General features: G+C 40.4%; 2 protein-coding genes across 8 annotated transcripts; one reads left to right on the forward strand and one right to left on the reverse strand.

Moving 5' to 3' along the window:
- The first annotated feature begins 430 nt into the window (after positions 1-430).
- On the forward strand, positions 431-7602 carry LOC147327877 (uncharacterized). 4 transcript variants are annotated; one of them, XM_086295820.1, is made up of 10 exons: positions 431-795; positions 1330-1626; positions 3190-3492; positions 4244-4354; positions 4561-4659; positions 6084-6119; positions 6196-6237; positions 6334-6366; positions 6450-6497; positions 7463-7602. In XM_086295820.1, exons 1-10 carry the CDS (start codon positions 708-710, stop codon positions 7522-7524), a joined length of 1119 nt encoding a protein of 372 aa, XP_086151946.1. In that variant the 5' UTR covers positions 431-707; the 3' UTR covers positions 7525-7602. The 4 variants fall into 4 exon arrangements, with proteins under 4 accessions (XP_086151946.1, XP_086151948.1, XP_086151950.1 ...); XM_086295822.1 differs by having other exon boundaries at positions 6199-6237; XM_086295824.1 differs by having other exon boundaries at positions 432-795; positions 4606-4659; positions 6199-6237.
- A 1217-nt stretch (positions 7603-8819) lies between these two features.
- On the reverse strand, positions 8820-23901 carry fam114a1 (family with sequence similarity 114 member A1). 4 transcript variants are annotated; one of them, XM_086295826.1, is made up of 13 exons: positions 23849-23901; positions 21039-21365; positions 20447-20531; positions 19056-19291; positions 17286-17420; positions 16960-17112; positions 16696-16876; positions 15008-15093; positions 13350-13562; positions 13027-13166; positions 11511-11583; positions 10964-11017; positions 8820-10377 (listed from the first exon to the last, which is right to left on the reverse strand). In XM_086295826.1, the coding sequence occupies exons 2-13, from the start codon at positions 21357-21359 to the stop codon at positions 10252-10254; spliced, it is 1803 nt and encodes a 600-aa protein (XP_086151952.1). In that variant the 5' UTR covers positions 21360-21365; positions 23849-23901; the 3' UTR covers positions 8820-10251. The 4 variants fall into 4 exon arrangements, with proteins under 4 accessions (XP_086151952.1, XP_086151953.1, XP_086151951.1 ...); XM_086295827.1 differs by having other exon boundaries at positions 22312-23875; XM_086295825.1 differs by having other exon boundaries at positions 22294-23875.
- Between the last annotated feature and the right edge of the window lie 36 nt (positions 23902-23937).

A 23937-nucleotide genomic window follows, 5' to 3' on the forward strand; every position in this document is an offset into this window, starting at 1 on the left:
GGTTTTGTTGTGTGTTTGTGATCATGTAAAGTTTCATTCCTAATCTTAATAATCAGTGACACAGGCAGGTTACCACATGTTACTGTTGTTTCCCACTTTTTTAAAGATCATTCACCTTTAAATGACCTTTTTTTCACTCTGTTTTTAACATTTGTAAAACGCAGTTCTCCCTCTACAAAGAGACTACACATCCAACACATAATCATATGTCTGTAACCTGCTGTTTACACAGGACCTGAATTCATAAATAGTCCGATAAAGTTTGTCTCTTTTTTCACGAGAGGATGAGTGGTCACACACACACACACACACATCCACAGTCAAACAGAAACACACTTTGTACTTACATTTTGTTGACTGAAACTCTTTGTTGTCTGTGCAGCGCTCCATTTCTCTCTCTTTCTCGCTTACTCAGAAAATGACAGGAAGTGTAAAAGGAAGGGAAGTTGCTTCTCGCTTTGTGTACGTGTTTTGAAATGTTGCGGCCAGCCTCTTCTTAAATTACGAACTCTATCGTGAGAACATCAAAAAGTCCAGCGACGGCTTCTCTGATGGGCAGCGGCACGAGTGTGAATGGATGTGTTTGCTGAAAACTCGAGAGGGAAGAAGACACCACGCGCCACGAGTCATGCCTGTGCCAGTGTGAACAAGTACCTGTGCCTGAGCGCGCGCGTGTGTGTGTGTGTGCGTGATCTTATGGTACAACCATGGCAAGAGCAGCACTTACTAAACTTCTTCTCCTCGTGATTCTTGCCTTCATCATCTGCCTCCCGGAATTTTTCACATTTTACCAAGGTTGGTCACACAAACAGCTTCAGATCCACATTAGTTCATTCTGTGTGTGTGTGTGTGTGCGTGTGTATTGTGTAAATGTTAGAATGTTATCCACCTTTTGTTCAAACTTTGCATCAAAGTAAAGCTTTGCTTCCTCTTTACACACATTGTCTGTGGAAAGACCTGTCTGTGTCGGTCTAAGATTATAAATAAGACCCAAATATAGCTCCATACAACTCTGACTGACAGCCCTTTTGAAAAGGTTTCCGTATTGTGTTGCCTTGAAAACACGTTTCTTTATGAGAGCATCTCGGTTTACCCTTGTGCTCCTGCCGTCTTTGCCTTCAGTGGTTTTTCTTTTTTGTCTCTCCATCTGTGTCTTTCCTCATCTGTCTCTTTCTGTCAGATACAAACTGGAGGCAACAGCTTCCATTTCGAGATCTTGCTATGATTTATAGCTTGACAGCTCGTTCTTTGCTGCTTTTCCTCTTTATGCCTGCTTCTGCTGAGAAATCAGTCTGAATTTTGCCGTGTTCATTCTCTTTATCCTTGCAGTAACAAAAGTGAACTTCTTCTGCCTTCCCTACCGACCCTGCGAACAAGGAAATCAGGTGAAAGAGGGAGAAAATGGAAAGGCTGGAAATGATGACGCTAAGAGAGGCCATATGTGTGACCCATCTCAGACTCCAGATCAGGAAAAATGGGAGCAAGCGTGCATACGAGAAGATCAAAGCAATACAACAGATTCGGCTTCAGACGTCAGGCGAGGCAGAGATGATCCAAAAGCGAGGTGGTTCATGTGTGAGACAGACATGGAAATGGCAGAAGTACACAGAAATATCTCAACTTCAGGTATTCACATCTAGAGACTCAACAACATCTGCTTTCTGTTTAGAAAAGCTTGCTACTGCCTGAAGTCCACACCGCTGAGTGCATCTGACCCGTACTGTCTAGTGTGTTTGGCTAGTGTGATTATTGAGTGCCACGTCTGGGTGCGGTTAAGTAAACTGTGCCCTGGTCTGCTTGAAAAGGTGGTCCAGGGCATGCTTCAGTTAGACTCTTAGCATACTCTGTGTACGCTCTTAAGACTTCCAAGGTGAATCATGACTCTAGGATCCATCACATTTGAAAAGTTTAAGCTAATTAACAACTAATTAATTGTTTATTAAAAGTGACATTTTATGGTTACCGTCACAGTGAGGACTCTATGCAGTCCTGTGAAAAAGTAAGTAGATCCCATGATTCAGTAGTTTAGCGACAATAACTTGAAGCAGTTGTTTTCTGTATGACTTCATCAATCGCTCACACTGGACACACTTTAAAATGCCATTTAAGTTCATTGAGGCTTACGAGCATTAATTTATGCACATTTCTCTAAAGGTCTTGCCACAAGATTTCAGTCATGTTCAGGTTTGGACTTTGATTGCAACAGCTTAACCCTTTTGTTTTGCAGCCATTCTGTGGTAGTGTGCAGTCTGAACCAAGCTTTAGCCGTTAGGCAGATGGCCTCACATTTCACTCTAGAATACTTTGGTGTACAGAGGAGTTCAGTGTTGACTTACTGAGTGCAAGATGTGTCGGCCCTGTGGCTGCAAAAGAAGCCCAAGTCATCACCCCTCCACCACTGTGCTTCATAGCTGTTATGAGGTGATATGCTGATATGCATTATGGCCTAACATCACGTTGGTCTCTTCTGTCACTGTTCCTGAAGTCATGATCAGATGCATTTTTGCAAACTAAAGCCAAGCTGCATGTTTCTTAAAGAGAAGAGGGTTTGTCCTGGGACTCTTCCAAGCAAGCCATATTTGTTCAGTCTATTTCTCAGTGCATTTAACATGCTAACTGAAGCTTGTCAAATCTGAAATATACCTCTGGTTTGGTCTGGTGTATATTTTTGTATTTGCTCCTACCTGTTAGTTGTGAGATTCGCACCTTTAGCAATATTTGGGTGAGTGGTTGTACTGTTTTTTCAGCTAGTGTTCAGCTAGTAGCTTAGTAGTGGAAAGGTGCATCCCAGGTCTTAAAACTGCAATTCCTTGAACAGCCACTTGAGGGTAGATTTACAATGTAAAATAAACTTTTTTATAGCCTTGTACAGGAAAAGGCTTTTAGTCTCTAAAACTTCATGAAAACTGTACAGAGGACACCTGTCACGAAGTTTGCCATAATTCATCTTGTGTTTCTGTTGTTCAGCAGACCATCAGAGGTGCAACGCTTCCAGAGAGAACTGATCGCCTTTCACTAATTAAAGAATCTAATTAAGCTTTAAAATATGAGCATATTAACGTGAGCGTCACTGTGAGCATGTTCACAGGCTGGTGTTATTTAACTCTTGCGCTGCGATGCCTTCTTCAGCAGACAATATAAGCCTTTTACGCCCCAATCAATACATTCATGCTATTTATTCACCCACAGCTTACGAGTCACATCTGGAGGTGTCAGCCGAGCTTCATCTGCCCAACGCAGAGACCCTGAATCTCACCTTGTACGGCCGCAGCAATCACAGTTCCTTACACCTCTACCCACCTGAGGAGGAGGAGGAGGAGGAGGAAAATAAGGGTGGTGATGAAGGACAGAGGAAGGCATTCTACTGCTGTCTCCCTTTCCTGCCCAACTCTGAATCGCCCAATCAAAGCCGCTGTCTCCTTTGGTTCGCCAATCAAACGGTTTGGAATTCAACAGCAAAGGAAAAGCTGCCATGGAAACGGACACAGAAAGGTTGGTGTCAGGCGGATGGAGCTGGGCTTCTTTGATCCCCACGCGGCAAGTGTGGCTTCACTGTAAGATGGAAAGGAGAGGAAAGAGGAGACAATAGGAGACAAGGAAATTGGCCACTCAGTTTTCATTTCATTCCAAGCTGCCCACTCTCTCAGTCCACAATGGAGTCATTCTTTTTAATAGAAGAAATTTCCTTCAGTTCTTCTCCTGACTTTTTGTTTCTCCCTCTTCCTCTGTACTACATGATCAGTCATACTTTCCAAAACTACAGTACATCTTAATTTACTGTATCTCTAAGCCTGTATTGATTTCTTTCTTTCTGCTCTGCTCTCCAAAAGTCCCTCATGCTTAAGACATTGATTAAGTAATATTTTCCAAAGTGCATAATGAAAGCTGGATATCCATTTCCTTCCAATTTTTCTGCAGCACCTCCACCAGACCTTTCCATTTATGCTTTTCCCTTTCTTTGTTCTTGTTTGTTCATTTCCTCTTATTATTTATATTGCCTCTTCTATGTCTTTTATCTCTTTCCAGTCCTCCTTCCTTGCCGGTCTCTTGCCTTCTTATCCTTCCTTCTTTTCTTCCTTCATCCACTCTACATTTTCATGTATTTTATTTTCACATGGCATGAATTTTAGTGCTGGAATGACTGGGATGGATTTTTTTTTCTTTAGGTAAAGAGGTCAGTAATGAAAATAATACATAATTGTTTCAGACTCTGCTTTGTCCAAAATGTTCCTCTGTTTTCCAGATGAGTGGCAGTGTGCGCTCAGAGTGGTCTGGCTGGCTCTGCTGTGTTTGGTGTTGCTGAGTATAGTAACGAGTGTGATCGGACAAATCTACAAGAAAAGGCGTTTGTGCAGTAAGAGACAAAAAACAATCAAACAAAAGAAATCACTCGTTTTATGATGCCACAACTGAAGAAACAAAGTCAAAATTTTGAGTTACTATTTTAAATTTCTAATTAAAAATGAAAAACTTTGAGTTTTTGAGTTGAGTTTGAGTTTGTATTAGTGAGTTGAAAGTTTGGACTTATGAATATAAAAAAGGCTTGGCTTTGTTTTTCAGTGGTGGAAACAGGCGTCCTAAGACATGTTTTTTTTCCTCTGCCAGGGAAGCCGAAGGTGCACCCTGATGGCTTCAACTTAATTACTCAGCAATTAAATGGTAAGCCAGCAAAATGTGTATTCTGAAGTTACTGTACACTAGATACGTTTGTACTTCACTGGATTTCAATATTGTGAGTGCTTAAAAATATCCAACTTTAAACAAGTTCACCTTTTGCTGAAGGGCAAGACTGAGCGTGCAAACTGAGGTGCACATAAGAAAAAAACAACAACCATTTACACACAAAGATAAAAAGCAAACTCTAATTATAACACAAGAAAAATGTTTAAATGTAGCATGTTCAGCAGCAGTGGTCTGTCCAAAGGTGACTGACAATGTGCAAGGCAAAAGTGCAAAAAGTCATGTTTAGCGCTGTGACGTGAGACTTCCTGCTTCTATGGTGAAAGACAAGCTTTTTCTCCTGGCCGCATATTGCTATCAGAGCCACTGCTTTAGACTAGTTTCAACCACAGTGCAGAGAACTTAAAAAACAATTATTATTATGAGAAATTCTGAAGTGATTGGTTTTGTCATATTGTACAAAACCTTCTATGACAATTAAGCAAAGGTGAAACCAATGAGGGACAAGATCAGAGTCGAACTGAAGCAAGACTCATGAAAAACTGACTTCCACACCCAAAAAGGAAATGACAAAGAAATGAGTGTCTTACACTGAGGCATGAACACTAAGAGGAGGCAGACTCAAGGGAACACAGGAAGCCTCAAATTACAACCCCCACTAGGATTTTCTCAGTGCACATGTACCAATACACAGCCCTCTGTGACATTTCAAGCAGCCCTCAAGGACAGAATACACTACCATACAGTTCATTCACCCACAATATATAACTTAACATCAAATATAGAGGCAGAACCAAACCAAGGGAGCATAATCTATTCATCAAACTCAACAGTCACCTCAAGGCACTTTATATTGTGATAATACAGAGAAAATCCCAACAATCAGACTGCCCCCTATGAGCAAGCGCTTGGTGACAATGGGAAGGAAAAACTACCTTTTAACAGGAAGAAGCTTCTAGCAGTCCAAGTATCAGGGAGGGACAGTCGTCTTCGACAGTCAGTGAGGGGTGAGGACAGGAAGCCGCTCCGGAAGAGAGACAGAGATTATTAATAACTAATGATTAAATGGTGTATAAACATAAGACTCAGCCATTCAATGTTAACAAATACATCTGGTGTCAAGAAATGCCACCTCTCACTGTAATGGTTAAAAAAATGATAAGCCATGGCTTACTATCAACCAAAAACCAGTGTGTTAGATCTCTGAACAAACACACTAAATGTGTATTTAATCTATGTTTTCATTTATATGCTGGCTCAGTACATGGTCACTTTTAGAAATCCTGGTCTGTGAATAGTCTGTATTGTCTCTGAAGTATAATATATTAATAATATACTAAGTAAACTAAAATGTATTCCAGAAGATGAGAGTTACAACATGTTTATGCTACTCTTTTATGTAGACGGTGCCAAAGAAACAGAAGTCAGCCCTCCTGAAGGTAAACTGCTCAATAAAAACGCATTTACATCTGCGTCAACAGGTTTGGAGATTCTAACAAACTCTTTTTGGTCCAGCAGGGACAAACCTCCACTTATACGGGTTTCATACCTGGTCAGGTCAGTCCTTTTAATCAGTCAGCATCATTTAATGGATCTGTTGTTTCACTGCTTTCACCACGTTAATCTTTTTCTTTTTTTTACCAAAATGGATAGGGCTCTCACCAATTAAAGAAGTTGACAGTCAAAGTAGGTACACACACATGCACCTTTTAGAAAAATGAGTCAGATCACAAACACACGTTCTGATTGTCCTCACGTATACTTTTCAGATGACATATCAATGTTAATGGATGGAAATGCTGACCACTGCTATACTGGTAAAGTCTTTACTGGAACAATTGTACAGGTTCAAAGAGAAAGCTGTTGGTGGTTATGACCACCAACAGCTGGTTGATGACTTTCAGATACTCTTGCACGCATTCAAGACTTAACTTGGCGCCTCTTCATGCAACCAAAGTTTGATTAATTATATGCGGTTTAGTTTTTAGATGCTATGGGTCGGCCTTTAGTCCTGTCCTTACCAGCGTATTGCTGGATACGTTATTTGAAACTGCTGCACGGTTGGGAACCACATCGCCCTTCATTTTCATACGTGTGTGGTAATCTGCGAATGGTGCTACGAGAGCTCAAAAACTCCAAAGTGTAGCTTTAAATATGATGGACTTAATGCATAAATACAAAAAGTATACCAATGTGTAGCTAATTATCATTGAATTGTTTGCTGTATTAGGCTGTTCTCTTTACGTAAAACGTAAACATAAGGTCAGAGGTTAAATGTGATGTGATATTTGGATGTAAATTATAATGTGATATTTAGAATACACATACACCAGTATCATTTCCTAAATGTTGCCAATACAAACAAAGGCAGTCGTAAAGTTAAAAGACATTTTATGATGTTTGACCTTATAAAATACACACAACACTTATAAGAATCATAGTTTCTAAGTTATAAGGCTTTTTGGTAATTTTGGACCTATACATCATTATTTTGACATTGAGGATTGTGGTTGATGTGAGCCAAATTTTGAATGGATTGTTAACACGACTCCATTCTAAATAAAAAACGTAAAGTTTTATCGGAATTCATTCAAAACTTTTTGAGTTATGGTGTTTACAGACAGAACGGCATGCACACTTCCAAAAACGTAATCTTCCAGGCGGAGTTAATCGTCAAAAAATTCATCTCAGTAGACAATTACTGCAGAGTATCAACACATCAGAACCCTTTTAAAATGTCATCTAACAGTGCGCTTGGTGCCTTTTTTCTGTTGTCTTTTAGGTTTTCTGCATCATCGCAGCCATCCCTCCGTCAGCTCCATCAAAGATGAGCCTGCTCGATGACAGGCGAGCAGCCGGAGGAAGCTGGAGGAAAACAGCCGCCTCATTTACCAGCATTACTAATGGTGAAAATAAAGATATCTGAACCACCTACATGTGCTTGTGAACTTATTTTCAGCATGTCATCTCGGAAGCTTTGTCTATGTTAGCACTTTATTAGAGGACAGTCTCTACACATTATTAAACTATCAAAAGTTAAATAAATGGATTGGCCCTCGAACATTTTTCACCCTGAAAGAACTAAATTGTTTTGTATTCTGAGTCAGATGCATGGCTGATAAACAGCCTTACCCCGTCTGGTTATAGCTGAAAGGAGCCAAAACATTTTGACAGCACTGACTAATATCTTGTTTGCTTAATAGCTTTCCTTGCCAGCATCCATGTATCTCTAAAACTGAAGAAGAAGCAGAGGGAGAGAAATATTTATCCTTCAGAGATCGAGGTAACTGTGGGCTAAGCGCTATAAAGTAATTCATCTCAAATTCTGTAGAGACGGCGGTTCAGAAGGAGGAGAAAAATGTAGAGCATAGTTGAGATACAACACATCTGACACATCTCTGCGGTGATGTGTGAGATGAAACCGACGTGGTATACATTTCTGAATGTTGGAACGCATGATCAAAGGCTTTGTTCTGGAGTAAAAACATGTAACCTATGTGTGCATGTAAGGCTGTCTTTGGGGTGTTTAAAGTGGAATCACACAAAGTGTACAGCAGGTCGAACGCGAGTAACCACCTGGTTTTATTTCACCATAAAAACATTAAAGGAGCCAAGCTCGCTCTGCCAGGAAGTAACTAACTCCAGATAGCAGCACCTGCAAGGCTCATGTCTTACTGTGAATTTGCTCCTTTTGCAGTCAGTCGTACTCAACCATCTGGAAAACATCTGTATTTGCAGCACATTTTCAGAATTATTAAACCCAATCGCTACTCTTTTACTTTTATGGCGTAAGAGGGAGACATGAAAAATATTTTAACTTATGGGTCATTCCACCTCATATCGCTCATCACATTTTTAGATCATTGTCTGCTCAACCACCTGTGTATTGCTTGAAAATCGAATGGTTTAAAACTTGGATGACTATAATCTAGCTGTGAAGTTTCAGCCTCGTGTATCAAATACTTTTTTGGACATGTTTTGTTTTTCTTTTCTGAGGCAATGTTTCAACATGAATATCTCAAAAATGTCCAAGATAAAAGCCTAAAACTTTCTCTGATCTTTCTTTCTCCGTAAGATAGAATCAGGGTCTGTAATTTGGAAACAATGCTTAAAAATGTCTGGGTGGATTGAGCACTAGAGACATTAGCTCATTATTTAATATGAAAGAACAAATTTCAGGAGCTTCCAGATGTAAGTCTTATTATAACGGAGAAAATTATCTTGTGAAGTATATGCATATTTGTTATTTTCAAGACCCACTGGATGAGTCTAATAATGATGTTTAATTTTGAAATATACAAAAATGCAACAAATACTGATTTTTTCTTGTACATACAAATAAATATTACAATGTTGTATCTTTAAATTTGAATGCAGACTGGAGCTGGTCGAGCAGATGGCCCACAATAATTTGAGATAAATTGACCCTTATACCAACAGTTTTGCAGAGTGAGGCAGTTTTAATGCATATTTATAACCAAAGAATCAGAAGTTACACTCCGTTTCAGCAAAGATTGCTGTGTGCGAGTTATACAATCCACATCTACCTATCGTGTTTCAATAACCTTTAAAGTGAGTGAACAATGAGTTAGCTCATTGTTTAGCAACAAACAGATGCACATGATGGAGTAATTCCGGCTAAAGAGCTCAATGTCCCCTTTAGGATTTAGCAAAAGCCAAAATCAGAGTTTAAAGAGTCAAAATTCACTAAATGAATGATAGTGTTTAAAAGGTGATACATAACACAAGTGTTCACTATTTACTTCCACAAAAAATGTCTCTAAAATCAGTTATTGCAGGTTTGAATTAATAAACCCCCCCAAAACAGACAGTTTTTGTTTTACTGGGGTAATTAAATGTTTTATTGTTATTTTGTTGCTGTATTTCACACTGTTTGGTTTTGGTGCAGCCAAACTAGCCGATTCCCTTCAAAAGGCTGTGGTTTCACTTTTAGCGTAGAGAGTGGTATCGCTCATCTAATTCAGTCCAACAACAAGACGCAAACAGAAATTAATTAACCGACATCACATTAGTAATGTTCACAACAAAAGATGGAAATAAAATATAAGGTAGTGTTGTTTCATATAATTTAACACAGAAAACAAAATAAGTATGATATTACTATATATAATCACTGACGCTGGTATTTTATCTTAACCTGCAATTAAACAGTCAACACAACAGACACTCTACTAGTGTTAGTCTATGTTTTTTCCTGTTGTGCAAAGAAAGCTCAATGTACAATAATATAGAGTTTGATCAGAACAATCAGTAATATTCTGTTTTTTGGTTTTGAGGCGTGGACGTCATTTTGTTTTCTTAAAGCAAAACATCAACGGCAAAACAGGCAAAGTAACATTCAGAGACACAACGTGGCACAAACACACAAACAAAACGTATGCGAGCTACCACTACGTGTGTCAGTTAAGCTGGTATCTTCCTGATGATATTCTCTGTGTTCTGTTACTATTTGGCACTTAGTGTAGATTAAAGCACTTGTTCTGGTGACTCTATTCTCTATACTTTACTGTACAACAATAGACACACTGGCAGGCAGTTGCACAGGCAGTGTTAATGCTGAATCTGTGCTGCGGCCTCTGTGGCGGGTCGGCAGTGTTGGCTCTGGATGTGGGAGATCTGCAGGATGGGCAGCAGCAGCTGAAATGCATTCTGGATGTAGTTGGTGCTGTTGGAGCCCTGCGGATAGGAAATCATAAGTAGATGTAGCATAGTGCTGAACAATATATATGCATATATACATATATGTATATAATTGAGAGTTTCAAAGACTGATGGCTTGGGGACAGAAACTGTTCTCTTGCTATTCTGCTCCAACAGCTGTAAATCCTCTAGCTAGACACCTGTAGTGAGAATAATCCATGATGGGGATGGATGGAATATAACAATGCTACATGTGCACAGTTTGTGTGCACAGCTCTGGATGTTTCTGGTCATCCAGAAATTCCTCGAGGCATTAAACAGGTGCTTTGCTCACAAGAAAACAATGCCTCCTGGCATCGCTGTCACAGAGATATAACAATAAAAATGAGGAAAGATTTGTTTCTAGAGATGAAATTTGTAAAAAAAAATGCATTCTGAAAAATGTTGAACAAGTCTTTAAACGCTGTGTGGATCTCGTCTGAGTGCCTCTTAAAACTCAGTTCCCATTGCATTAGTGATGATGATCCTGATCATTTATCTGTCACTCATCATGAGACTGCTACATCATTAATTTTATCCATTTTTATTTTTATTCACGATGTTCAAAGTAAAAGAATCTCACCTCTAGCAGCACACTCTCTACCAGTGGGTTCAGCTCTTCTGCTTTCCTCTGGCCCTAAAAAAAGAGAGGCAGTGACACTCGTGAGATCAATAAAAGATGATGGAGTAGCAGAAAAACACAAGTACAAAGACAAAGATCAAAAATTATTTTACTACTGTCAGCAGAGCCTATGAAAAAACCCCCAAACAAACAAAAGAAACAGTGACTTGATCCAACAAACAAATACTCACACATCAGCTGTCTGATATATCTCCTGCTACATCTAAAAAGCTCTGCTGTCACTGAGTCACGTTGTTGTAGTGGGTGAAATGTTTAATTACAATGAATACGACCACTGTATTTATTATGAGTCAGCTCTACAGAGACTGCTCTGTTGGCATAAATACTCATTAGAGCACCCCGTGTGTATTCATACAACTTAAAATAGGCCCCAACTGAACTAAAGTTAAACCCCGATGGATACTTTTTGACAATAGCAAACATTATTAGAATAGTCACAATCATCCCTAATGTTCACACACCCACATGCACACACACTCTCACCTACCCCAACATCGAGCAGCGTATCAGAGAACTTCTTGGCCAAACACTCCACCTCCTTACACATGGCACATGTCAACCTGCAATAAGAAGAGTGGATTTGAGCATGCATCACTCCTTGGAGTAGTGATACTATCTCTTCCTTGACCTCTCTCTACCTCACAGATACACACACACAGACATGCAGACACACATTATGTGCAAATGGATTATTTCTTCACATTTAGTTTTTGCTAGCTCTTTAATTGTAGACCTAATGCCATACACACCTAACTGTTCTTATTTTAGTGCCCCTCAATCCCCTTTTCTCTCTGTCCTCCTCTCTCCTTGGTACCAGGGGGATTCACCCAAATGATCCTGGTAAAACAGATCCTTATCAAAGCCTTCCCCAAGCTGCAGTATCTGCCCTAGCACAGGGCCGAAAAAAAGGAAAATCAGACCCTCTAACTGGACCGACTTTATCTTTGATAACAGCACGTTTTTCATAAGCTTATGCACACGTGAACTGTGCAACATTTATTTTGATCATTTTTGACCAACATCTTGTGTTGATGATGAGCATGTTGGATTGTTACGGCAAGTTATCTCCAGCACATCCCAGTGGGGTTAATGTCTGGAGTCTGTTGCGTCTAATCCACGTGAAAATGACGTCTCCTATTCCCTGAACTCCCTGAACCACTCTTTTACAATTTGAGCCTGATGAATCCAACCCAACCACATTGGAAGAAAACATTTACTAAAGGAAAAACCTGGTCATTCAGTATTTTCAGGTAGTAAGCTGACCTCAATTTCTGAACCAATCCCAGATCGTAACACTGCCCCCACAGGCTTGTACAGCAGAAACCTGACACGATGAATACATCACTTCACCCGCCTCTCTTCTTGCCCTGATGCACCCATCACTCTGGAACAGAGTAAATCTGAACTCATTAGACCACATGACCCTTTTTTCATTTACTCCAATCTTTATGCTCCCGAATATACTGAAGCCCTTTTCCTGATTAGCCTCACTGATAAGTGGCTTTCTTAAGGCTACACAGCTGTTTAGTCCCAATCACTTGAGCTGTTCTCGCACTGTGTGTGTGGAAAGGCTCTTACATGTTGATTTTTTATCATTTCATTCCAATTTTAGCAGTTCCAACAATCTCCTTAGTTGTTTTCTTTGCTTGACACAGTCCAATAATTTCAGTGAAACGCAGTAACAGCTGACACGGTTGTCTAAGAAATGATAAGCTCTTATGTATTTGCCTAGTTAAATCCAGGTGGTGACTTGTCTTTTGGCCAGGCAGTGTATGCGACTGTTTCAGTCTTCTTTGCTTGTGAACCTAACCTCAACAATCACAAATGCCAAATCCCAAACATTTCCATTATTTCCCTTAGCAAAGACATAACAACAGCTTATATTGATCTCCTGGAGGCTTACCCTAACCCGTACCATAACCTTGAACCTGTCAAGGGGATACCCACAGAAGGAAGTTCCCACAATGTAAGTGTGTAATACAAGTACACATTCACACACATACCTGGTGAGGACGTGTGCCTGGTCTCTGGCTGGTTTCTCTTGCTCCTGGCCGTGGAGGATGAGCTCCGCCACCTTGTGGAGCTGCTCGATGCTGCGAGCCGTCACTTCTGCCAGACTGCTGACCGATGACAGGTAGATGGCCTGATGAGAGGAAGGTGAGTGTATACACACACACACACACACACACACACACACACACACACACACACACACACACACACAGAATAAGTGATTCAAATCAAATAAGGCAGTGACAGCAGGAAGAAAAGGTGACGGAATTTAAACTTGAAAGCAGAAGTCATAACAGTGCAGATGAGACGTCACCTCTACAGATATGGGGTCGCTCTCCTTTGCCTCTTCTCCTCCCTTCATCTCCTCCTCCTCGCCCTTCTTCTCCCCCAGCTCTTCTCCGTCTTTCTTCTTCTCTTCCTTTTTGTTCTCCTCTCCTCCTGGCTGGTCCTGCGTTTCCCTGCCAACTGTCTCTGTAGTGACAGGTTGTTCCACCTTGCTCACCCAATCATGGGCCCTCATTCGAGCCTGGAGATGCATAATTACCACTCATCAGGTCTGCATGAAGACACATTCCCACCCTGATCCTGATGTATGCTAATTAGATGCATATACATGGATATATGCTAATATTGGTTTTTATATATGTGAATGTGATTACGCAGGATGGCTTTAGGGGCTGATAACTTTTAAATTAGCTTTGCAGCAGGATGCAGAGTTACTATGTTGAGTGTAGATACAAAGATGTGTATTTTTGTAGCTTTGTGGACCGTTTTCTCAGAGCAAATAGGAAGAATGATTGGTGGTTGTTAGAATATTCCTGGTACTAAACTACACTATGGAATTTGAAATGCATGATTTCAACACAATTTCATAATAAAACGAGGTATAAACTAATACTCATAACACAGCTTTATAGAAGAAAAATCAAAGATTTTCTTTCCAAATCAGAATCATATCACTATGTGAAGGAAACTATCTGTGCATTACACCTACAGGAGTGTTTATGACACCCCAGAAAAAAGACAACAACCCTTCTCCATCAAACTTTAGAGCAGGCACGATTCGGTCAGGCAGGTGGTGTTCATGTGGCACTTGCCAAAGCCAGATTGATGATGTATTGCTTGCGTGCTGCTTCTCAGCCACAGAAACCCGAGTCATGAAGCACCGGGCGCAGTTTTTGTGCTGATGTCGAAACCCTGCAGTTACTCAGTCAGCAGAGCACTATGTGCCTCAGCACTCGGCAATCCTGTGCTGTAACGTTACGTGACTTGCGGTGATTCCTAAATGCTTCTGCTTTGCAGTAATACTACTTACAGTTGACTTGTTGCAACAGCTGAATCAGAGTTGCAACACTGGCATTTCTCTATCACAGTGCCACCTTCAAATTCACAAATGTTTGTAAAGGCAGGCTGCCTTTATATACCTGTGGCCACGAGACTGAAAACACCTGGATTCATAAATGATGTGGCTCAATACCTTTGTCCATATAATGCAGAATGATATGACATTCAGAGCACAGACAGTATACTGGCTACTTCCTAGACTTCTGTACAATCAGACCTCTTTTTGAAACCAGAGGAGTCGCCTCCTTCTGGACATTAGAGGAAATACAGGTTTTAGGCAATTCAACACCAGCTTCGCTTTTCAGCCACACAACTAAGGTCTGTATTTTATACACAGTCTGTGATTTAAAGGCTCGTCACAGACAATGTACCAGAAGGCAAAAAGGCGCTTCACCCACTGATGGTGCTGATGTAAAGTAGTAAGTGTCAGTAACTTAACAACCGGTGTTGCCAATAAAAAAATATAAAAGATTGTATTTATTATTAAACTGTACAATTTACAGAAAAGACAGTTAATTTAAAATTGATAGCAAAATGCAGGATGGATGGATGGATGGATGGATGGATGGATGGATGGATGGATGGATGGATAGATGAAAACTACTGGCATCTGTGTGAGTGAGTCACCTTGTTGAGTTTGTCCGGCGTGGCGGCAACATGAAGTTCAAAGAGCAGCTCGGTGAGAACACTCACAAACTCCTCGCCATCAGCAGCTGATAAAAATGCACAAAAGGCATGCACCACCTCGTGTCAGTTTACTTAAATACACAAAGCACGTGTTAAAGTGTGATGCTACACGCATTTACACCACATGTCAGGAATCAGTCGATTTACTCCATGCTGAGATCACGAAGCGTATATTGTTGTTGTCATGCCAACGTAATTCAAACTCCTGTGTATAAATTACAGCTGGAATTGTAAAACATGCAGATTCGGCGCCTGGATCTTATGGATTGTTTCTGTTGGCTTTTCTTGAGTCTGCAAATGTGTCGGTGGCCCCTGAACACCAAACGCCGGATCAGGCATCCTGTTCAACCCTCCGAGCAAAAGGGCGCCTGCCTGCTTTGAGCTGTGCACCTCCATGACATCCCCTGAAGGTGCCCCTCACAAACCCTTTAAAATGTAAAGTGGTGAGATGTGACGAGACCAAAACTTGGCATCACACTGACACAGTTTCACTCCAGTAGAACATTTTCTACTTCTTTAGCAGATTAGGAACAGTCACCGTCATCGCTGATTCCCGTAAGGATCTAAGGTTTTCAGGGCTTTTAGGAAGAGGAAATATAATTTGGGTAAGTTCTAGGATGCAGAGCATATAAGATTATTTGACATGAAGCAGATGTTTAAGTGAAAATTTGGATTCTTGAACTCTAATTACGACATAATATAACAGATTGATGTGACTTGTCAGAGTCATAAGAGAGTGAATAAAACAAAAATGTCAGGTCAGATAATAAGACGTTTGGGATCAAAAGGGTGGCTGATCATAACCCTAGGTAGACCTACTTGTCAGGTTAGGTTACCTGTACCAGTGACCAGTGACGATACTAATGCAATATTATTAGAGGCTGAACTGGGTCAGAACAAGAGAGTTCAGGCAAAGGAATGCTATTTTTTAGTTTATGAGGAAAAGGTCCAGATTTTCTTAATTTTTTTTTTTTCGTGGAGTTTAGATGACCTCCATATAAACAAAGAAAAGAACATATTTTTGTGTGCTGACAGAGCCTGACTCAAGGATGACAACGCAGTTAATCTGGTCACGTTTTCACTGAAGCCATGCAGTGTCTTTCATCTCGTTATAAGATGCTAAAAGATCATCCTGTATCAGTAACAGGAGAAGGAGGGGTACTCAGGCCATTTTCCATAAGTTTGTTGCCTCATAAGAAACAAAGGAAAAGTCATTGCCTCACTTTTTTCCTGCAATGTTGCTGAAACTGGAGAAGGCTGTGTAAACGGCTTTAAACAGCAACCAAATACCACAGGATTAGTCTTTGTGTCTGAAATTGATGGAGCACGCTTTTAAAAAGCACTCTTTGAATCTGCACAAACTAACTTTCTGCACAACTGCACAAACTTTGAAAAGATTAAAACTAAAATAAGTGAGCTAAAGCTCCCTGAGGAACAACAGCAGGCTGCCCACAGCCAGCATCAGAGATAAGCGCAGTCATGAGTGTGTTCAACAACAAACCCTGTTTTTAACAGTTTGGGTTATCATTTCCCATCCAGGTGCCTGTCAAAGGCCACCTGATCCTGGGTCAGCGCTAAGGGACCACCTCCACCTACAGCAGGTCTAGCAGTCGATCTGGGTCACTCACATAAGGGGGTAGAACAGTGTAATTGGGAACTAAGATCACCGTAATCCTTCGTCTGTCCTCCTCCTTCTGTCTCCACATCCTCCTCTTCCTCTTGCTTGATGAAAATCTCCTTGATGTAAATCAGCTCCTTCTTCACCTCCTCCTGCTCCTCTTCGGTCAGGGAGGAGAGGAAGGCTTGAACCTAAAATCACAGCTGCAGGTAAACTGCTTGAAACAGGCAGTGTTTCTGAAGCGCTTTCTGTATTCCCGACACTCGCGCCTTACCTTTGCTTCACTCTCATTGGACAGAATCTCCAGGGCCTCCAGGTGTGACAAGCCCTGGTAGTCATCAAAAAGAATACCGTAGTGAGCTGTGGGAGCACTGATAGGCTGGTTACTCAGACGGGCCCGCTCCTTCTCCTTGGCTTCCTTCAACATCTGAAAAAAGAAAAAAAAAAAAAATCAGAAAAAACAGAGCCACCAATTTAAAGCAATTACACCTACACACACACACACACACACACACACACACACACACACACACACACGACACACCAGTTTCAGATTCATTTCTTATCTGACAAGATGAGATGAGATGGTCAGTTGCATGCCTGACTAAGTGACGCGGTCTTTTGCATCAGAGTTTTGGTCTTTTTAAAACCCGGGTCACTCTCTGCAAGAACAGTCATGGTCTTCTTTCCAATGAACTCCAAGGCATCCAAGCCTCCACTGATCACTGACTTACCCTGAGAGACACAGAGAGACAGATGCAGAGCGAGGAAGGGTGGGAGGGGAAAGGCAGTTCAGCAAACTACAGTAGCCTGTTAAAGAAAACAATAAAAAAACAAAAACAAAATAGGATTGACCAACAAAATTGTAAATTTAGATTGCACACTTTTATAAAATGTTGTAATTTAAATAATATCATACTGAAAGTTTGCATACTGAAAACTAAATGAATTCAGTTAAAAAAATATGAGCTTGCTCTTGGTTTATTGAGGTCCATGAGCGCCAAAATGAATGAAATAAATACATTGTTAACTAATTAAATGTGTCATTAATCAATTAACCCTTTAAATCTCAGTCAGTTCAGTCAGGAACAAAGAGGGAAAAAATAAAGTGAATGTTTTTGCAAAATATTTAAGTAGGATTGTAATTTTAAAACTGCAGCCTTCTGCCAAAAATCAAGAGATCATTGCTTACAATCCATAACAGCTCACAACTGCTTCCAGTCTGATTTTCAAAGCACAGATGATGTCTTTAACTTTAACTGCGCTCCTTCACACAGCAGGAAATCGAGAGGCAGAGCATGTGTTAATGAGAAATATTTCAGCTTACTAAAACTGTGAATTAGGAGGTACTTAATATGTAACACAAATAAATAAATCGTTGACAGCACTGAAGGGGCTCGACTTTTCTATCGACCATGGCTTGCCATCGAACACAGATTGAGGAATGCCGCAGGGAAGGAGAGGAGAGGAGCTGGCAGCGACGTCCAGAGGAGGATCAGTAAATCAAGGACTGTCTTCTGCAGCGTGGACGCTGTCTGAAGTCATCACAGTCAAGCACTCTCACCAATCTGAGGCTATAATAGAGCTGTGCTGTGTCTGCTGTAACTCTATAGGCTAAATTAGTTAAAGGGTTAACTAATTAAATAGGTTAAGCTCTGTAGAGTTCATTCTTTTTAAAATCTCACTTATATTTTGAGACATCTTATTAAACAGTTTATTTTGGATTAACCTGATTTTGTAGATTAAATAAGCCCCACTTTCAGAGTACTTACTTCTATTTGCATCTACTTGTCTGCTAATACTGTAGCATTCAGGGTTAATAGGGAAGCTTTTCAATTATGTTTGCAGTTCAGCAGCAGTTTTATATGCTTATACGTTAGGAGCAAAACTGTGACACCACTAGTGCATTATACTGATCACTGACTTATCCTGAGAGAGACAGAGAGAACCTGAAATCTAAATATTTAAAAATTTTGCCAGGAGGAAGGAGAATGACTGAGGGCGACCATAAAAAACTCTCACTAAGTCTAAAAGTCTCAGGAGACTGCTGTGGATCTGATTAAACTGAACGACCTCCAAACATTCGGTAAAGCACATCATCAGAAACAAGCACAACTCCATCACACAGACAGCTCTGCTGTGGACACCAAAGTGCAAAAGAGAGCGCCCTAAGACCACACGGCAGCAGACTGTCGAGGCGGCATTATGGGCACTAAGAAAACGAGACGACTCTTCATATCTGAGTACATGACTGCCTGGTGAAATGTATGATTTAATCGCCACTAACACTCTTTCATGACATGGTTTGGAAGCTTCATCAGATGGATACCTTTTGTGTGTCTCTCTGTGCGTGTATGTGTGTTCACTCACAGTGTTTTGTACGGCATGTGTGATTGTAGAGAAAACGCCCCTGCTAGAAGCTGTGGCTGCAGTAGGAGAAGACGACTCCCCGGAGTTGGACAGGTCAATCTCTCTGCTTTCGATTCCTCCTTCTGTCTTCTCCTCCACTCCCTCCTCCTCCTCTTCCTGTGCCTCCTCTCCAACTGAGGTTCTGTGGAGACGAAGTGCCTCTCCTGCCTTCACCTTTACTGAGGTCAGGCTTTGACCTGCACACAGAAAGCAGCAAATTAAAGACTCACATACATGAGGAGAAGTAGACATTGATGGTCTATTTCTCCTGCTTGCCAGCGACATTTCTCATTACATATATAAAAACACATGGTCCTATAATAATCCTGGCTGAAATCTATGAGCCAATTTTGAAACCGCAAGAATGATGGCAGAAGTAAGACAAGCGATAAAATGTTTCTTCACTTGCTTATGGAAGGACTCTGTGCTTGTCTGTTACTATCACCTTGCTATCAGGTCCCTGCTACTGCAGAAATACCGTACCAGCGATTTCTGAATCGCTACACATGAGCAAATACACATATAGATATTGTTAAAGTGTTTATGTGATGACAGTGTGTATTTTCAAATTGTGCATCTTGGAAAACATTGCTGCACCACAAATCGTGTACAGATTTGGGTGCAACAATGTTTGGGTCCTTTCATAGTTATGGTGTATTTGACATTCCTGTGTTGGTGTTTGTGCATCGTCATTTGTGCAACTGACCAGTCATGTTGCTGTGATGTCACAGCTGTGCAATGGAGGGGAAAAAGAAAACAAATAGCTCTGTTTTTATAAAACACCCTCCTGGAATAAATAGTAAGCACTGCAAGTGCTTTCTTTATTAATTTATACAATATAATAAATTTACTATGGAGTTAGGTTTTTGTTAGCCAAATTTAACTCATGTTAGTTCGCTAGTAATAGCTTTCAATAGCATTAGCTACCTTCTCAGTTAATGCTAACTGTATGCTCACACAACATCACTGGTCAGTTTCAATGTTGACCCTGAACCAAAATTATTATGGTGACGCAAGAACAACATCAACATGGGGATATCAGATTGTGCCACAGTTATGCACAACTGGCCAATCACAGGGTGAAATGTAATTCAGTTCAATTCTATTCTATTCATACAGCACCAAATCACAAGGCCACAATGTGCTTAATATTGTAAGATAAAGACCCAACAATAATACGGAGAAACAATCAGATGACCCTATGGGCAAGCACTTTGGCGACAGTGGAAAGGAAAAGCTCCCCTTTAACAGGACGAAACCTCTGGCAGAACCAGCTCAGGGAGGGACTGGTGGTGAGTGAAATGGGTGTAAATGTGAAGAAAAGAATTGGATGAGAAAAACCTGGGACATACCCACTGTGGAGGTGGCAGTGGTCAGAAGAGATTTTCCCCATGAACTCCAAGCTCCCCAACCTTTTTCTTTGTCCAGGAGGGACTTCTGTGCGCAAATATCCATCATAGGAAAGGAATAAAACTGTTAACCGTTTGGTCTATAATATGTGTGAAAGTACAAAACAAATGACAATCACAAATCTCTAAATACATATCATAATTGCTTGTTTATTATTAAATATTTCAAAATGTCAATATGAAGCTGTATTATACATAGAAAGGCTGGATCTTAGCTTTAAGGAAATTCATGTATCATGAAAACAGAAACTAGCAGTTTTCATCAATCAAATTAACTAACGAGAAGTTAATAGGCTTTGTCAAGCTAAAAGACAGTGTAACACCTTCAGTGTCACTTATTTAAAGATTTCAGTGATTATATGTACATATTTGAGCCTGTATATACAATTTCCTGAATAAAAATCCTAAATATATTCAAAATTCTTGTTTCTTTGAAGTTATTTTATAACTGTGTGCAAGTGTATCTATGAGACATTTTCCTCTCAGTGCTTTGTGTCAAGGAAACATAAATCAAACTTCAGCTTGTGAAACAAACCTCCACATCTTCCTCTGCAGCCTCTGTGTCTGGCTCCAGGCTCACTGGTTGGTCACATTCAGTCATCTGACTCTCTGCAGGAGACTCTGGTTGGTCAGCCTGACCCTCTAATGTCTCAGAGGTGGTGGTGTTCTCTGTGGTCGACTGCTCTTTGGACTGATCAAAACTCTCAGGGGAGAAAAGAGGCTGCAGTGGATCTGCTGGGGGTGTACCGGCTGCTGGTACATCCTGACCGAGGCTAGGAACAGGGTCGGGGGGCTGAACAGGTGGAGGGGTGGGGTCTGTGGAGGGGTCAGCATCAGAGGAGGCAGCCTGAGACATGATGATCTGCAAAAAGTTGGATTTTTAGTGGAAAACTGCTCATCTGTGTCTTTCGTATAAATGCACTTTCCCTAAAACAAAAACACTGTTTATACAAATCTAAGCATAAAGTGGAAACACTCAGTTCTTACATGTTTTATCATGTGTGAAACTCTTGAGGCCTGGCACATTCACACAGCGTTTAATTATTAGTGTGAATTGGACTTTTCATTGGGATTAACTTTAGTGACACTAAACAATGTTCCTCAAATTATGAAGTACTAAGAGTACCAACTGTGTAAACTGTTCCGTGCCAAAGAGGATTGAGGAAAAAGTCAATCAAGCTGTGTCTGTATCCCACACATACGTCATAAGAGGTGTGATTGGGCTAAAAACATCTGGCTTTAAGGACTGGGAGCTTTTTTCTGCAGCTCACTGTACTTGCAATTGAACATGTTGTAAGGGACTTTTGTTGATAATATATAATGTATTAAATAACAATTAAAAAACTGGGGTATATAGAGACTCCTGGACCATTTAAAGCAGGGGTGTCAAACATAAAGCCCGGGGTCCACAATTGGCCCGGTGAAGTCTCGAATCCGGTCCCCTGGACAGCTTTAGAAAGGGACGCATAGATTTTGAACTTTTGACTGTATTTTCATAAGTTTCACAGATTTTCCTATTGATAAAGACCAACCACCTTCATTGCTGCAATTTTACACAGGTATTATTAATTTCTCTGGTCCCAGCCACTTAAGATCAAAATGGGCTTTATGTGGCCCATGTAAAAGGAGTTTGACATTCCTGGTTTAAAGTGATGTAGAATAAGTATTTTTTTTTAAATATATAAATAAAAATGAAAATCATAAAAAATGACAACTTGGATTTCTACCCCATCCATCCCTCTCAGTCACATGCAGCAGTCCCTGAAGACACACCCAGACCCCCTTCTTACCGGTCACCTGCTCCTTACCCAGCTCAGCCCAGGCCAGGTGAGAGATGTAATCTCAGGAATGCCTGTCTTGGGTCTGCACTGGTGCCTCAGATTTGGCTTGGGAATTAGTGATTGACACCATTATTTAACACACACCATTTTCAGTGCATGGGAGATCCACGTTTAGCCACTGTGGCATCAACAACCAAAGGGACTCCACTTGAGTGGGTATCTCTTTTATCTCACCCTGGTTTTTACTTAAGGTGCAGTACCATTTATTCTTATTTTTGTTTTCTTTTTAGCCCTTTATTATTTATTTAACTTATTTATTTCCATATCTTAAAGTTGCAGTTTGTCTTTGTATTTTCTCTTTGAAGCATTCTAGGGTGCAGGTGTGCATTAAATAATCTGTAAATAAAGAGTCGAGTTTCTATCTTATTCTAAACTGTTGCAGCAACGAACAATTATCCCGATTCTCTAATAAACACGATGGATACTATTTATTTTATTTGGCCTGGAATTAGAGACATTTTCTCGCTATGCTCTCCTTTTTTTCCTCTTCTCGTTCCCTTCAACCTCCCACCATATGGTAGCAGATAGCTGTCCCTCAATGAAGCTAGATTTGTTGGTCGCTTCCTATTAAAAAAGAGTTTTTCCTTCCCGCCATTGCCAAGTGTCGTAAATAAGTGAGTGAGGTTTTAAATGTGATTTTTTTTTTCATTAAAGCTGCAGTAGAAAGTGCCGTGAGGGGAATTGTTGCTGTGAACAACTAAATAAAACTGGACTCAACTGAAAGAATTTTGACAACACAGAATTTTATATGTGCTATAATTAAAGCGACAGTACTGCTGGTCATTTCATGTCCGATGTTGCCATCTTGTGTTCAGTTGCTGTACTCAGATGCATATGACTATCACTCAGTGATTTTATTACTGTTAAAAGGAGTTTTCTGCCAGAAAAAGGTCCTTGTGCAGAACGTTTTTTGGTTTTTTTTGTTTTTTAAATCAGAAGAGCTGGTGTGGTTAAAAATAATAATTAATATATATATATAAAACTTCACAAAATAGAAAAATATGTTTTCACCCACACACAAAAAAAATGCTTTAAACAGATACTGGAAACCACGGTCTCATAATTCTCATTTTGCATTTTGAGCAGTAACAATAATCTTGCACTTTTGACATAAATTATATAAACATCTTTTCCTCTGACTCATATAGAGCGTGACAGCGTGACAAATAATAATAATTCCCTAATGCTAACACCTAAGTAAGGATGTATTAAAGACTGCCCTGCCTTTTTAGTGCGATTTATAGCATTAATGCAACGTGACAGCATAGGCAACGCTGTATAAGAGACAGGCAACAAAGAGCACTGTTATGCTCTACTTTCACGCTAACATGAATGGATGTTTCTCACTTCCTAAACACATACAAACACACAAAAACAAAGCGATGCAGCAAATTTATGAAAGACTAATCTCAAGTTGAACTGCAGTTCTTCGCTTGTATAATCAAAGGAAAATTATAAAGCTGGGAGACAGTTTTGTTTTTATGAAAGTGACAGTGCAGCTCACCCGTTTGGTGCCAGCCAGCGGCTCTTCCGCCCCGCCACGTCGGCAGGACGGTGGTCTGTGACTGCGCCAAAGAGTAACAGCTGACAAGA

Source organism: Aulonocara sp. 'chitande type north' Nkhata Bay, linkage group LG6 (assembly GCF_057382095.1).
Source record: "Aulonocara sp. 'chitande type north' Nkhata Bay isolate Kocher_YH1m ecotype deep benthic linkage group LG6, A_spYH_male_GT1.1, whole genome shotgun sequence".
In the NCBI taxonomy this organism is placed as follows: Eukaryota; Metazoa; Chordata; class Actinopteri; order Cichliformes; family Cichlidae; genus Aulonocara; species Aulonocara sp. 'chitande type north' Nkhata Bay.

Bases quoted from the DNA above. Each gene is read 5' to 3' on its own strand.
- LOC147327877 (XM_086295820.1), top strand. From the start codon at position 708: ATGGCAAGAGCAGCACTTACTAAACTTCTTCTCCTCGTGATTCTTGCC. The intron at 1,627-3,189 runs GTATTCACATCT...ATTCACCCACAG, and splicing joins CAGAAATATCTCAACTTCAG to CTTACGAGTCACATCTGGAG. The intron at 6,367-6,449 runs GTAGGTACACAC...TATACTTTTCAG, and splicing joins TAAAGAAGTTGACAGTCAAA to ATGACATATCAATGTTAATG.
- fam114a1 (XM_086295826.1), bottom strand. From the start codon at position 21,359: ATGTCTCAGGCTGCCTCCTCTGATGCTGACCCCTCCACAGACCCCACC. The intron at 19,292-20,446 runs GTATGTCCCAGG...TTCTGTGTGCAG, and splicing joins CACTGCCACCTCCACAGTGG to GTCAAAGCCTGACCTCAGTA. The intron at 15,094-16,695 runs GTGAGTGACCCA...CATTTTTATCAG, and splicing joins ACACTGTTCTACCCCCTTAT to CTGCTGATGGCGAGGAGTTT.